General features: G+C 39.9%; 1 protein-coding gene across 3 annotated transcripts in view; it reads right to left on the bottom strand.

Annotated features, from left to right (window-relative positions):
• The window catches only part of KCNMA1 (potassium calcium-activated channel subfamily M alpha 1), a 748,255-nt gene that overhangs the window by 305,605 nt on the left and 430,499 nt on the right, over window positions 1-12,151 (bottom strand). For all 3 annotated transcript variants that reach the window (XM_060111611.1, XM_060111630.1, XM_060111620.1), the window contains exon 4: window positions 66-159. In XM_060111611.1, the coding sequence (XP_059967594.1) occupies window positions 66-159 (94 nt within the window). The remainder of the gene's footprint in view (window positions 1-65; window positions 160-12,151) is intronic.

Here is a 12,151-nt window from a genome sequence, read left to right as displayed (position 1 = left end):
TATGGTCCCTGGGTATAAGACTTGCATGCCTCATCGTGCTACTGAGCAGTGTTGTTCAAACTTACCCGCAAGCCAAAGTAGAGAAGGAAGAACACGTTGAAAGCCATGTCGATCTGTAATGTGAAATCTTTGTAGAAATTCTGGCAGGATTCTATGGGGCTATTAGACAGGAAGAAGAAAAAGCAAGAGGTAAATGAAAAGTATCGTCAAGTCTTCCACGTTGCTGTGCAGTGGTGGTGCTTGGGGTAGAGGACAAAATGAACGTTCATAAAATAAAACATTTGGTCTTTCTATCCCCTGTGATCATCAAGCAAGCATTGCCAAGGGGTCTTTCCATTCAGCCATACAGTCCTTTGTTCTTTTATTTGTTTTCATCATTTTATACATATATTATTTTCATCATCATTCAACAGTTGAGCTAAGGATCTAAAGAGGATCATGCAGACACCTTGGAGGAAGGACAAGCAGAAGAAACCACCAAATCCCTCAATTTCATATTAACCCTTAAAGAACTGACTTCTTTTAGAGGACACAAACGTAAGCTAAAAGCAGTCCCTCCTACTCTCCAGCACATTAGAAATGAAGCCCATTTTCAATTAAACACAATGGCTGTGTTTTAGACCTTTTAAAAGCCATCAGGTGATTAATAAGAAAGGACCCAGGAGCATCTCAGGAAAGCTGTGGAGGAGAGGATCCTGGTTGATGTTCTGGCTAAATATGGACTTAAATGCAGCACTCTGATCTGGGGAAAGAAGCATTGCCCAACTGGTAAAATTCAAGACCATTAAACCAATATATTGAAGCAGTACTCTAAGGGTTAATTTTTTTTTTTTTTTTTTTGGCATGCAGGTTAATTGCCTTTGCGTGTGGTCAAGCAGCCAATGCGAATCCCTAGCACACTCTACTTTGTTCAAGAGTAGGCAGTTCAGAAGTGTACGACTATACAAACTGGTACATGGCTTCCATGTGCTTTCCTGCATCAAACTGATCAGAGGATCAGAGTGTGAAAAGTCCCAAGGTTTGGGCTGGGTGGGAAGCAGGAAAGCCTCATAAGCCTTTCAAAGCTGTGAATGAAAAGTCACAGTATACTGTTATCAGTAAGCAAATGGTACTACTCAGGCCAGGAACATCAAGAAGGTGAGGTGAGGGAGAGAAGGAAGGATGGAGAGAAGTAAAATACTTTCCCCAGATGGGAAGCAACATGGACCCCTGGGCCGGGAGAGGGCTAGCTTGAGAAGTGCAGGATGGAGGATTTCCGAGTATCACCACTTTGGAAATCGCTGTACACAATACCAGTTAGTATAGTTGTACTTCTGCAACAGCAGAGCTTGGTTGTTCAACAGGCAGGAATCTGTGCAGTATGAGAATGCAGGGCCCACTTAAAGGCAGGGTGAGTCAGTCTGTGGGACTCTCCGATCATGTTACATGCACCGGATTTATCCATTCTTCATCTGTATTACAAGTCAAACATGCCCTTTGTCATCTCCCAAATCACAAATACGTGGAAAACCCTCCAGACAAGCATGAAGAGGAATCTACATTTGCATTTACAAACTAAGCGGACTGAACAAAAAACAAACACTGAAAAACAATTCTTGCATAAAGGAAACGGCAACTGCTGGGTTTTCACTAAGGGCAAGTGGGAGGAAAGACAGCATGGAGTTTGCTTAGTCCAATGCTGAAAAGAGGCAGGAGCAAAAGAGACTAAACACCACAGCCCACCCTGCTCTTTGCCTGGTCTCCTACTCAGGTATTGATTCAATGAAAAAAGGAGAATTCAGGCCTGGAGTTAACAAGTGACACTTCTACAATTCCCAAGCCACGATGGCATTTTGTTTTGTTTCAAGAACAAGACCCACAAGGTCCACATGTGTCAGAGTTCTTAGCTACTCTAGCTGCAAGGAAAAGAAGCACATGAACTAGGTTGACCAGAAGTCCACTACAGATCCCAAAGGATGAAGAGACAATGCACCTCTGTGCTATGTAAGCCACTGGTATGACGTGCTTCAGAACTAGTGAAGAGTAAACAGTGTTTGTGTGTGTGTGTGTGTGTGTGTGAGAGAGAGAGAGAGAGAGACAGAGACACAGAGAGAGAGAGAGAGAGATTGAGGATGGGGGGGCTCTGCTGGTAAATACTGTATTGCACTCATGTCTTCCCTCGTGCCAGCAGTGACTTAGCTGTGCTTTATAAATTCGTTTTCATCAGGACTGATGTATACACAATTTAGGGGATGGAGAGAAAGTCTTGGTTCTCAAGTCTATTATGGAAAACCCAGTATCACTTCACCAAGGCCACACAATAACCTTACTATTGCTCTCACAATAGTTACTGGTGGTATATTTGAGGGTCCTATGAGTTCCCTAGCTTCTATTAATTCCATTGCTTCTGTAGTTAATTTCATAGTAACCCTGAAATACATCGAGCAGGGAAAGTATTTGCTAGGCTGTGGAAGAGAATGGAACAGTGGGGGAAGAGATGTTAGCTCAGTGCCACTGAGGATATTTCGGTTCAACACAAATGGAAGTAGATGTTTGAAAGAGTATAAGGAATTAGGCTGTTGCAACTGATTTGCACTGTTTCTTGAATTCCTTGTCATTTCTGCTATTCCCTCCTATATTGCCCATCCCTAAAGGCAGCAATGAGAGGGCTTGATGCTAAAGGACACTCTGTTGAAAAATATACCTCAACAGCACTCCTGACTTACAGAGAACAATGTTGAAACCATAACAGACCTTTTCTCTAGTCTTTTATTCAAAACTTTAGAAAACTGATTTAATCATCCTTTTATATCATTCCTTGAGTCTTAGACTTTGAGCTGAAACAATAAAGGAAGTAAATTATGCTGCTGGTGTTGGAGGCTTTCCCTCTGGCTGAAGCTCACCAGTAACATGAGCCACTTCACTAAGATGAAGAAGGGAGAGAGAAGCAGGAAATTCTGGAACAGAAGAGGGCCAGCCCCCAGGAACCCAGGAGGACCAGAGTGATCAGGGAGTCTGTTTTCTATCTCTCTCAGCTCTTTCCTGTTTGCCATAAGAGCCCAAGGAGAAATGTCCTGCCTAGTTTTCTCGAGTGGCATCAGCACGGTTTATCAGGATCCCCTCCAAGATAAATCCTCTGAGCGCCTTTAGTCCATGGACTCACACAATCCAAGACCACAGAGCAGAGATTCTAAAGCCCCATCATTTCATTCCCCAAATGGAAACAACCCAGGGAGAAGTTCATTGATCTTATAAAAAGAAAATACAGAATTCAACAACAAAAGGGTTGGCCATATCAGCCAGGATTTATTTTCCTCCCCAAAAGACTTTATCTTAATGATTAATGCTCATTGTAGGATGGAGAATGAAATACAAACTCTGCCTTCTTGTGTAAAATAGAAGAGTTCCTTGTCTAGAAATTTTAAGAGCTAGAAATCACTTTATTTTTTTCTACAAAGGAAAGTGACTCTGAATTACACACTTAAATTTGGATCGCCATTCTGATGAGGCATGCCCACATCAGAACAGGCTTTTTATGGACATATGTTGCCAACAGAAAAAAAATAAATAAATGAGAGTTTTAAGAACTGAAATAAAAACACTAGACCTGGTAGTAGAACTGACTTTCCCTAAATTGCTCTTGGTTACCTAATGACTTACTAATTAGAGGAGATAAGATACTTGGTAAGCTGATGGTCTGTTCATTACTAGGCTCCCATAGTCCATGGATCAACTGTGATACTAAAACCTTAGGCAAATTAAGCATTTTGATCAGGACTCTATGATTGGGGCACCTTCAAAAGAACCTCAATAGAAAGCTGCTCCTGATGGGATAAACTTTCAGCGTAGAACAGAGGTTGGAATACGAACCCTTGTTTCCTCTTGACCATCAAGTAAGCATAACCTAAGTATTTAGATGTCTCTACAGAGGAAAATGAGACTCACCCAAGTGGGAAATATATCTCTTTTTTCACCTATTTAACAATACAGTATCCCACGAAGACCTTTGAGCAGGAAGATCCAACAGTCCTTCTTGAAGACTGACTTCAGAACTTATCTTTCCAAAGCATGAGGCAAGCAATGAAAGCAATGACTACCCAGGTTTTCTTTTAAGGGGCAGGGGGCTAAGGACAAAAATCTCACTTCTAGCAGTTGTGATGCCTGTATCTTCTCCAAGAAGGAAGTAACTGCCTCTCTTCTCAGCCTCTAAAACTTCCCTGGTATTTTCTGAAGTCTGTTTTCCTAAATCTCTGAGGCTGGCTTTCCAACCCTTGGAAAATATTTCTCCAGAACAGTGTTTCTCAAACTTTAGCATGCACCTGGAGGGCTTGTTAAAACACTGGTGGACCCCACCCCCAGAGCTCCTGATACAGCTGGTCTGGTATGGGGTCCTGAGCATTTGCATTTCCCAGATGCTGCTGCTCAGCCGGGGACCCCACTTTGAGAACCACAGCTCTTGAAGAACTTTCCTGCAACTACACACTCCTTACAGGTGTTGCTGCTCAAGGTGATTCCTATTCAGACCTGAACAAAAAGGATTAAGCATTCGAGCCCATCCCCAGACAGCCACCTGCCTACCACTTAACTAAGTGCTGAGATCAAGGGGTTGAACAGAGACTATCATTTTCAGATGTGAACAGGGCGATGGGGGCGGTGGGGAATTAAGACAATACAGGGAAGTAATTACAATGCCACCATGCAAGCTTCACCAATGACATTCCAATTAACAACCAGAGAGTGCCTGAGGAGCATGTTTTTAGTTTAAGATTAAAAGGAAAAATGACGAGGGCTGGATTGGGAGAGGTTATAGAGACAGTCATTTATGAGAAAGAAAGAAATGTTAAGCATTTTAGGATCAGCAGCAGCAGCAGCAGCAGCAAATATCCGAGATAATTTAATAAATAACCACATGAGAGGGAAGGGACTAGCTGAGGAACAAAACAGCACTTTGTGAAATAATTTCCAACATTTAAATTCTCCTCACTCCTGTGGTGAGTCCCTTTTTAAATTGGATGGAGCCTTCTCAATTCCCACCAGGATTATGGACCACCAGAGTTCAGGCTCACACGCTACAGATGTGAATCAATACAATAAGCTTCATGATTCCAGACTCTTCTCCTAGTCTCGCCTCTGCAATGTTGCCGGATTAATTTAATTAAAAGGTGTCATTCATCCACTATCATGGCTCTCTCCTGCCTCATGCATCAATTCCCAGTCTGGCTGAGAAAAACCTCTAAAACCTAGCCTCACCCTATACCTCCCATTTTCAACCGTGCTCCACGTCAAAGCCCTTTGCTGCCGCAAGCTGGTATCTTCATAATTTCATGCATGTGACACCCCCCATATTCCTAATTTTAACTCTACGCTTCTGCTGTGGCCTCTTCAAATGCTCCTCCCTCTTTGTGTTCAAACCTCAGGCAGCTTTCAAGGCCAACCAAAAGGCATGGCATGGCCAATTATTCCTGCCCTCACTGAACTCTCCCATCTCTGAATTCTTATAGCACTAGGAGCAAGGAATTCTTAACTGTCTCGGAATGTTGATCCTCATTCAATTCAATATCACAATACCTGGCAATTGTACAGAGTTTACACATACTATTGCATTTGGTCCTCACAACTTTGCAAAATATATAGTAGCAGACATTTTGTTCTAATCCCCATTTTGCAGACAGAGAAGCAGAGGCTCATAAACCTACCCAAGATCACGTAGCTAAGTGGTAGAGTTGGGACACAGACCCAGTATCCTTTCTGCCATACCACCATACTTTTCCAGATAAATTGCCATATCCTTGGAGAGGATAAAGAAGCATAAGACATTGTAGCTGCTATCCACAGGGCCTGCCATGGAGCTTACATAAAAGCAACAGGGGTTGACAGTGGGGTATGACTGACTGAGGGAAGAGGTATAACTGCCCTTGAAAAACATGTATGTGTTTATCAAATGGTCTGGGAAAATTCAGAGGAAGCTGAACTCTCTAACCTGTATCTAACCCTCTTCTGTAAAGACTGTCATGTGGGACATTACTAATCCCCAAAAGTCCTTCCTGGGACCCTGAATGGTAGTGGTGTCATGGAGCTTGACCTTATCTGCTGAGGCTAAGTTCCTCTGCTTATAGAGAAATAACTCCTAGTTATCCAGCTGCCTAAAGATGGATGCCTCAGCCTCTCTTATTCTAGAAGAAAAAGAATGAATATGGTAATGGAGGGCTTCCCTGGTGGCGCAGTGGTTGAGAGTCCGCCTGCCAATGCAGGGGACGCGGGTTCGTGTCCCGGTCCGAGAAGATCCCACATGCCACGGAGCGGCTGGGCCTGTGAGCCATGGCCGCTGAGCCTGCGTGTCCAGAGCCTGTGCTCCGCAACGGGAGAGGCCACAACAGTGAGAGGCCCATGTACCGCAAAAAGAAAAAAAAATATATATATATATATATGGTAATGGATGATAATATTTAGATACTTTTAACACTTCTAATCATGGATTAGACAATAAATAAGCTTTGCATCCCATTCCATTCAATCAAAATATAGGAAAATGACATTATATAATCAGGGATATTAAGAAACCTACCTGCAAAGGAGAGGTAGTAAATCTAAGTGATTTGAGATTTTCCTGATAACATTAGGATATATCGGATAAGCAAAGTGCTTTGGTTTTCCTGCTCACAAACTAGAAATAAAAGCACCTAGCTAATCAGAATATTTGAGACCAAGACATTTTAAAAGGGAGGCAAATCTTTACAATGTACTCCAAATTAGAAATCAATTTTATTATTCATATAATTTTAGGTATCACAAAAATATCTTGCAAGCTAATAACAGTGGATTTTGTGTGAATGGTGTGATACTAATTAGTCATTGAGAAAGCAAGAATCTTTACTTAGAACATTGTCTTCTAAACTGGACAGCACCTCAGGACTGCCCAGGTCTTGAATGGATCCAAGTTGAAAGCTTTCTATCTGGTGGCTTTTCCCAGTGCCTACATTTTAATTCCCTTGACAGAGCTGTGTACTTAAGAGCTAATCTTTCCAATTTTGGTGCTTTGGCATTTATACAGTAAGTTGTGTAGTTTTTATTAGTTTTACCAAACAGAAGCTGGCCTCTTCTGTTCACCATTATTGTGATTTTATCATAGAACATCTTGAGGTTGTTACCTTCTAAGATGCTGTTATTGCTGATGGGTAAGTTTTTGTTCAATCATTAATCAATTGTAATGATAATAACATCAGAATGGGCCCTTTGTTTTATCATAAAACACTTTTCTTAGACCTTGCAATGGTTCTAATGTGAATAGAAAACACTTTTTGTTACTTGCAGTACTGCTGTATCATGATCTCCAGCCAGCTGGTTAAATGGCTTTGCTGGGAAATCTTCAGTTATGGGTTTGTATCCATCGGCCTATTAATCTTTCTGACAGCAGCAGGCTTCTAATTATGCCTGTGCTCAGTTGATGAGATGTAATCCAAAAGCCACAAGCATATACCTCATCAGGGTCATGTTGAAATGAACTGGAACAAATGGAGAGGTAGTATATAAACCCTCACTACTCTTTGGAATCCTATGTGCTCTGTCTTCTTGAGCTTTGAGTGATCTGGAGAACCCTGGAACAATGACAGCAGTAGACTTCAAAGCAGTTCTATGGCTCAGGGTATCTACCTGAATGATGAGTCCTAATAATTAAGCATTCTTCTAGGATACAAAGGAAGTGACACAGATCGCTGTTGGAGAGAACAAAAGATGTCAGTTCCTTACACACTGGATTTCTCAATGAAACACACAGACCATCTGTTTTAATGAAATCTCTGTCACTTCTTATGGAGCTCTTCTAAATTTTCTCAAAATATTTCAATATACCTATCTGAGCTTAGGTTCTCCTTCTCATCTTCATCCCGAATCTTTTCATTCACTAATGCACCCAAGTATGTAAATCAAAAGCAAAATGTGAGTTGACCTCAAGAGTGGTTAGCAGGTTTAGGTAGTTTTGGAGTTCAGTGGAAGAGATCCCAGCTCTATCACTTACTAGCTGTACGATTGTGGGCACATAATCTGACCTCTCCAAGCCTTGGTTTTCTCACAAAAAACTGGAGATAAGGATCAAACCTCAAAGGCTGCTGTGAGAATGAAATTGGATAATGAGTGAAGACTAATTACTGAACAAGTGATAGTTATCTTAAAAAGCAAGGTAATAACAATAATGATAATAAGAACTGTTTGTAGAAAAATGCCCAAAAAGGCAGTCATCCAAATGAACAAAAACTGACAGAATCAGTTATTTCACATACTATTTTTTTGTATCTGCTTTATTGCCTCCTTATCAGGTATTGCAATATAATTCAAATGCCCAACAGGATTTGCAGTGAGCTGACATCTGGTGTGATTCTATATATTACATCATTAACTTTGGGTAATATTAAAAAAAAGAAACACCTGGAAAATGGTATTTCCATGAAGGCAGCCATACAAGTCTCATAAATACTAAATAATTAACCAGATTTCCTGGCAGAGAAAGCCATGAGTCACTTTAATGAGGGGCCACAGAACATTGTGTATTCTCCTTTTACCAGGTCTTGAGCAGAGGAAAGAGTTTCATTTGCCTGGTTGGCTTAGCATGGATGTAGGAGAGGCAGGGGGATGAACCAGTCACAGATCTTCTAAATATCTCTTCCAATTCTACGTCCATAGATTATGTATTTCTTCACTGTTGGACTCTTGGAATGATGTCCAAGACAACCTACCCACTAATGCTTGTTTTCTCCAGCTTATCTACAGACTACAATTATTTCAATCACAGTTGTTACCAGAGTGGAATTACTGTTAATATTTGCTGGAAACTTTTATGTAATAAATCAGTTAAGCTACTACATAAAACAGAGTCTTGCCAAATGAGTGCTGGTTCAGTTTTCACCAAACTGTCTGAGGAGTCCTGACCAACTGATTCTTTTTTTTTTCTTCTAGATTCCACATACGTGCGTTAATATACGATATTTGTTTTTCTCTAACTTCACTCTGTATGACAGTCTCTAGGTCCATCCAAGTCTCTGCAAATGACCCAATTTCGTTCCTTTTTATGGCTGAGTAATATTCCATTGTATATATGTACCACATCTTCTTTATCCATTCATCAGTCGATGGGGATTTAGGTTGCTTCCATGACTGGCTATTGCAAATAGTGCTGCAATGAACATTGGGGTGCATGTGTCTTTTTAAATTATGGTTTTCTCTGGGTATATGCCCAGGAATGGCATTGCTGGGTCATATGGTAATTCTATTTTTAGTCTTTTAAGGAACCTCCATACTGTTCTCCATAGTGGCTATATCAATTTATATTCCCACCAACAGTGCAAGACGGTTCCCTTTTCTCCACACCCTCTCCAGCATTCATTGTTTCTGGATTTTCTGATGATGCCCATTCTAACTGTTGTGAGGTGATACCTCATTGTAGTTTTGATTTGCATTTCTCTAATAATTAGTGATACTGAGCAGCTTTTCATGTGCCTCTTGGCCATCTGTATGTCTTCTTTGGAGAAGTGTCTATTTAAGTCTTCTGACCACTTTTGGATTGGGTTGTTTTTTTAATATTGAGCTGCATGAGCTGTTTACATATTTTGGAGATTAATCCTTTGTCTGGTGATTCATTTGTAAATATTTTCTCCCATTCTGAGGGTTGTCTTTTTGTCTTATTTATAGCTTCCTTTGCTGTGCAAAAGCTTTTAAGTTTCATTAGGTCCCATTTGTTTTTGTTTTTATTTCCATTACTCTAGGAGGTGGGTCAAAAAAGATCTTGCTATGATTTATGTTCTTCCTATGTTTTCCTCTAAGAGTTTTATAGTGTCTGGTCTTACATTTAGGTCTTTAATCCATTTTGAGTTTATTTTTGTGTATGGTGTTACGGAGTGTTCTAATTCCATTCTTTTATATGTAGCTGTCCAGTTTTCCCAGCACCACTTATTGAAGAGACTGTCTTTTCTCCATTGTATACCCTTGCCTCCTTTGTCATAGATTAGTTGACCATAGGTGCGTGGGTTTATCTCTGGGTTTGCTATCCTGTTCCATTGATCTCTATTTCTGTTTTTGTGCCAGTACCATATTCTCTTGATTACTGTAGTTCTGTAGTATAGTCTGAAGTCAGGGAGTCTGATTCCTCCAGCTCCAGTTTTTTCCCTCCTGATTGCTTTGGCTATTTGGGCTCTTTTGTGTCTCCATACAAATTTTCAGATTTTTTTCTTCTAGTTTTGTGAAAAATGCCATTGGTAATTTGATAGGGATTGCACTGACTCTGTAGATTGCTTTGGGTAGCATAGTCATTTTCACAATATTGATTCCTCCAATCCAAGAACATGGTATATCTCTCCACCTGTTTGTGTCATCTTTGATTTCTTTCATTAGTGTCTTATACTTTTCTGAGTACAGGTCTTTCTACCTCCTTAGGTAGGTTTATTCCTAGGTATTTTACTCATTTTGTTGCAATGGTGAAGGAGATTGTTTCCTTAATTTCTCTTTCTGATCTTTTGTTGTTAGTGTATAGGAATGCAAGAGATTTCTGTGCATTAATTTTGCATCCTGCAACATTACCAAATTAATTGATTAGCTCTATCAGTTTTCTGGTGGCATCTCTATGTATAGTATCATGTCATCTGCAAACAGTGACAGTTTTTCCAATTTGGATTCCTTTTCTTTTTCTTTTTCTTCTCTGACTGCCATGGCTAGGACTTCCAAAACTATGTGGAATAATAGTGGCGAGAGTGGACAACCTTGTCTTGTTCCTGATCTTAGAGGAAATGCTTTCAGTTTTTCACCATTGAGAATGATGTTTGCTGTGGGTCTGTCGTATATGGCCTTTATTATGTTGAGGAAGGTTCCCTCTATGCCCGCTTTCTGGAGAGTTTTTGTAATAAATGGGTGTTGAATTTTGTCAGAGCTTTTTCTGCATCTATTAAGATGATCATATGGTTTTTATTCTTCAGTTTGCTAATATGGTGTATCACGTTGATTGATTTGCATATATTGAAGAATCCCTGCATCCCTGGGATAAATCCCACTTGATCATGGTGTATGATACTTTTAATGTGTTGGATTCTGTTTGCTAGTATTTTGTAGAGGATTTCTGCATCTATATTCATCAATTATACTGTTCTGTAAGTTTCTTTTTTTGCAGTATCTTTGACTGCTTTTGATATCAGGGTGATGGTGGCCTTGTACAATGAGTTTTGGAGTGTTCTTTCCTCTGCAATTTTTGGGGAGAGTTTGAGAAGGGTGGGTGTTAACTCTTCTCTAAATGTTTGATAGAATTCACCTGTGAAGCCATCTGATCCTGGACTTTTGTTTGTTAGAAGATTTTTAATCACAGTTTCAATTTCATTACTTGTGATTGGTCTGTTCATATTTTCTATTTCTTCCTGGTTCAGTCTTGGAAGGGTATACCTTTCTAAGAATTTGTCCATTTCTTCCAGGTTGTCCATTTTATTGGCATAGAGTTGCTTGTAGTAGTCTATTAGGATGCTTTGTATTTCTGCGGTGTCCACTGTAACTTCTCCTTTTTCATTTCTAATTTTATTGATTTGAGTCCTCTCCCTCTTTTTCTTGATGAGTCTGGCTAAAGGTTTACCAATTTTGTTTATCTTCTCAAAGAACCAGGTTTTAGTTTTATTGATGTTTGCTATTGTATTCTTTGTTTCTATTTCATTTATTTCTGCTCTGATCTTTATGATTTCTTTCCTTCTACTAACTTTGGGTTTTGTTTGTTCTTCTTTATCTAGTTCCTTTAGGTGGAAGGTTACATTGTTTATTTGAGATTTTTCTTATTTCTTGAGGTAGGATTGTATTGCTATAAATCTCCCTCTTAGAACTGCTTTTGCTGTGTCCCATAAGTTTTGGATCGTCATGTTTTCCTTGTCATTTGTCTCTAGGTATTTTTTGATCTCCTCTTTGATTTCTTCAGTGATCTCTTGGTTATTTAGTAACATATTGTTTAGCCTCCATGTGTTTGTGTATTTTATGTTTTTTTTCCCTGTAACTGATTTCTAATCTCATAACGTTGTGGTCGGAAAAGATGCTTGATATGATTTCAATTTTCTTACATTTACCAAGGCTTGATTTGTGACCCAAGATGTGTTCTATCCTGGAGAATGTTCTGTGTGCACCTGAGAAGAAAGTGTAACCTGCTGTTTTCGGATGGAAT

This window comes from Mesoplodon densirostris, chromosome 1 (assembly GCF_025265405.1).
Source record: "Mesoplodon densirostris isolate mMesDen1 chromosome 1, mMesDen1 primary haplotype, whole genome shotgun sequence".
Lineage (NCBI taxonomy): Eukaryota > Metazoa > Chordata > Mammalia > Artiodactyla > Ziphiidae > Mesoplodon > Mesoplodon densirostris.
The sequence above is the reverse complement of the archived record's forward strand: the minus strand, read 5'-3'. Positions and strand labels throughout refer to the sequence as shown.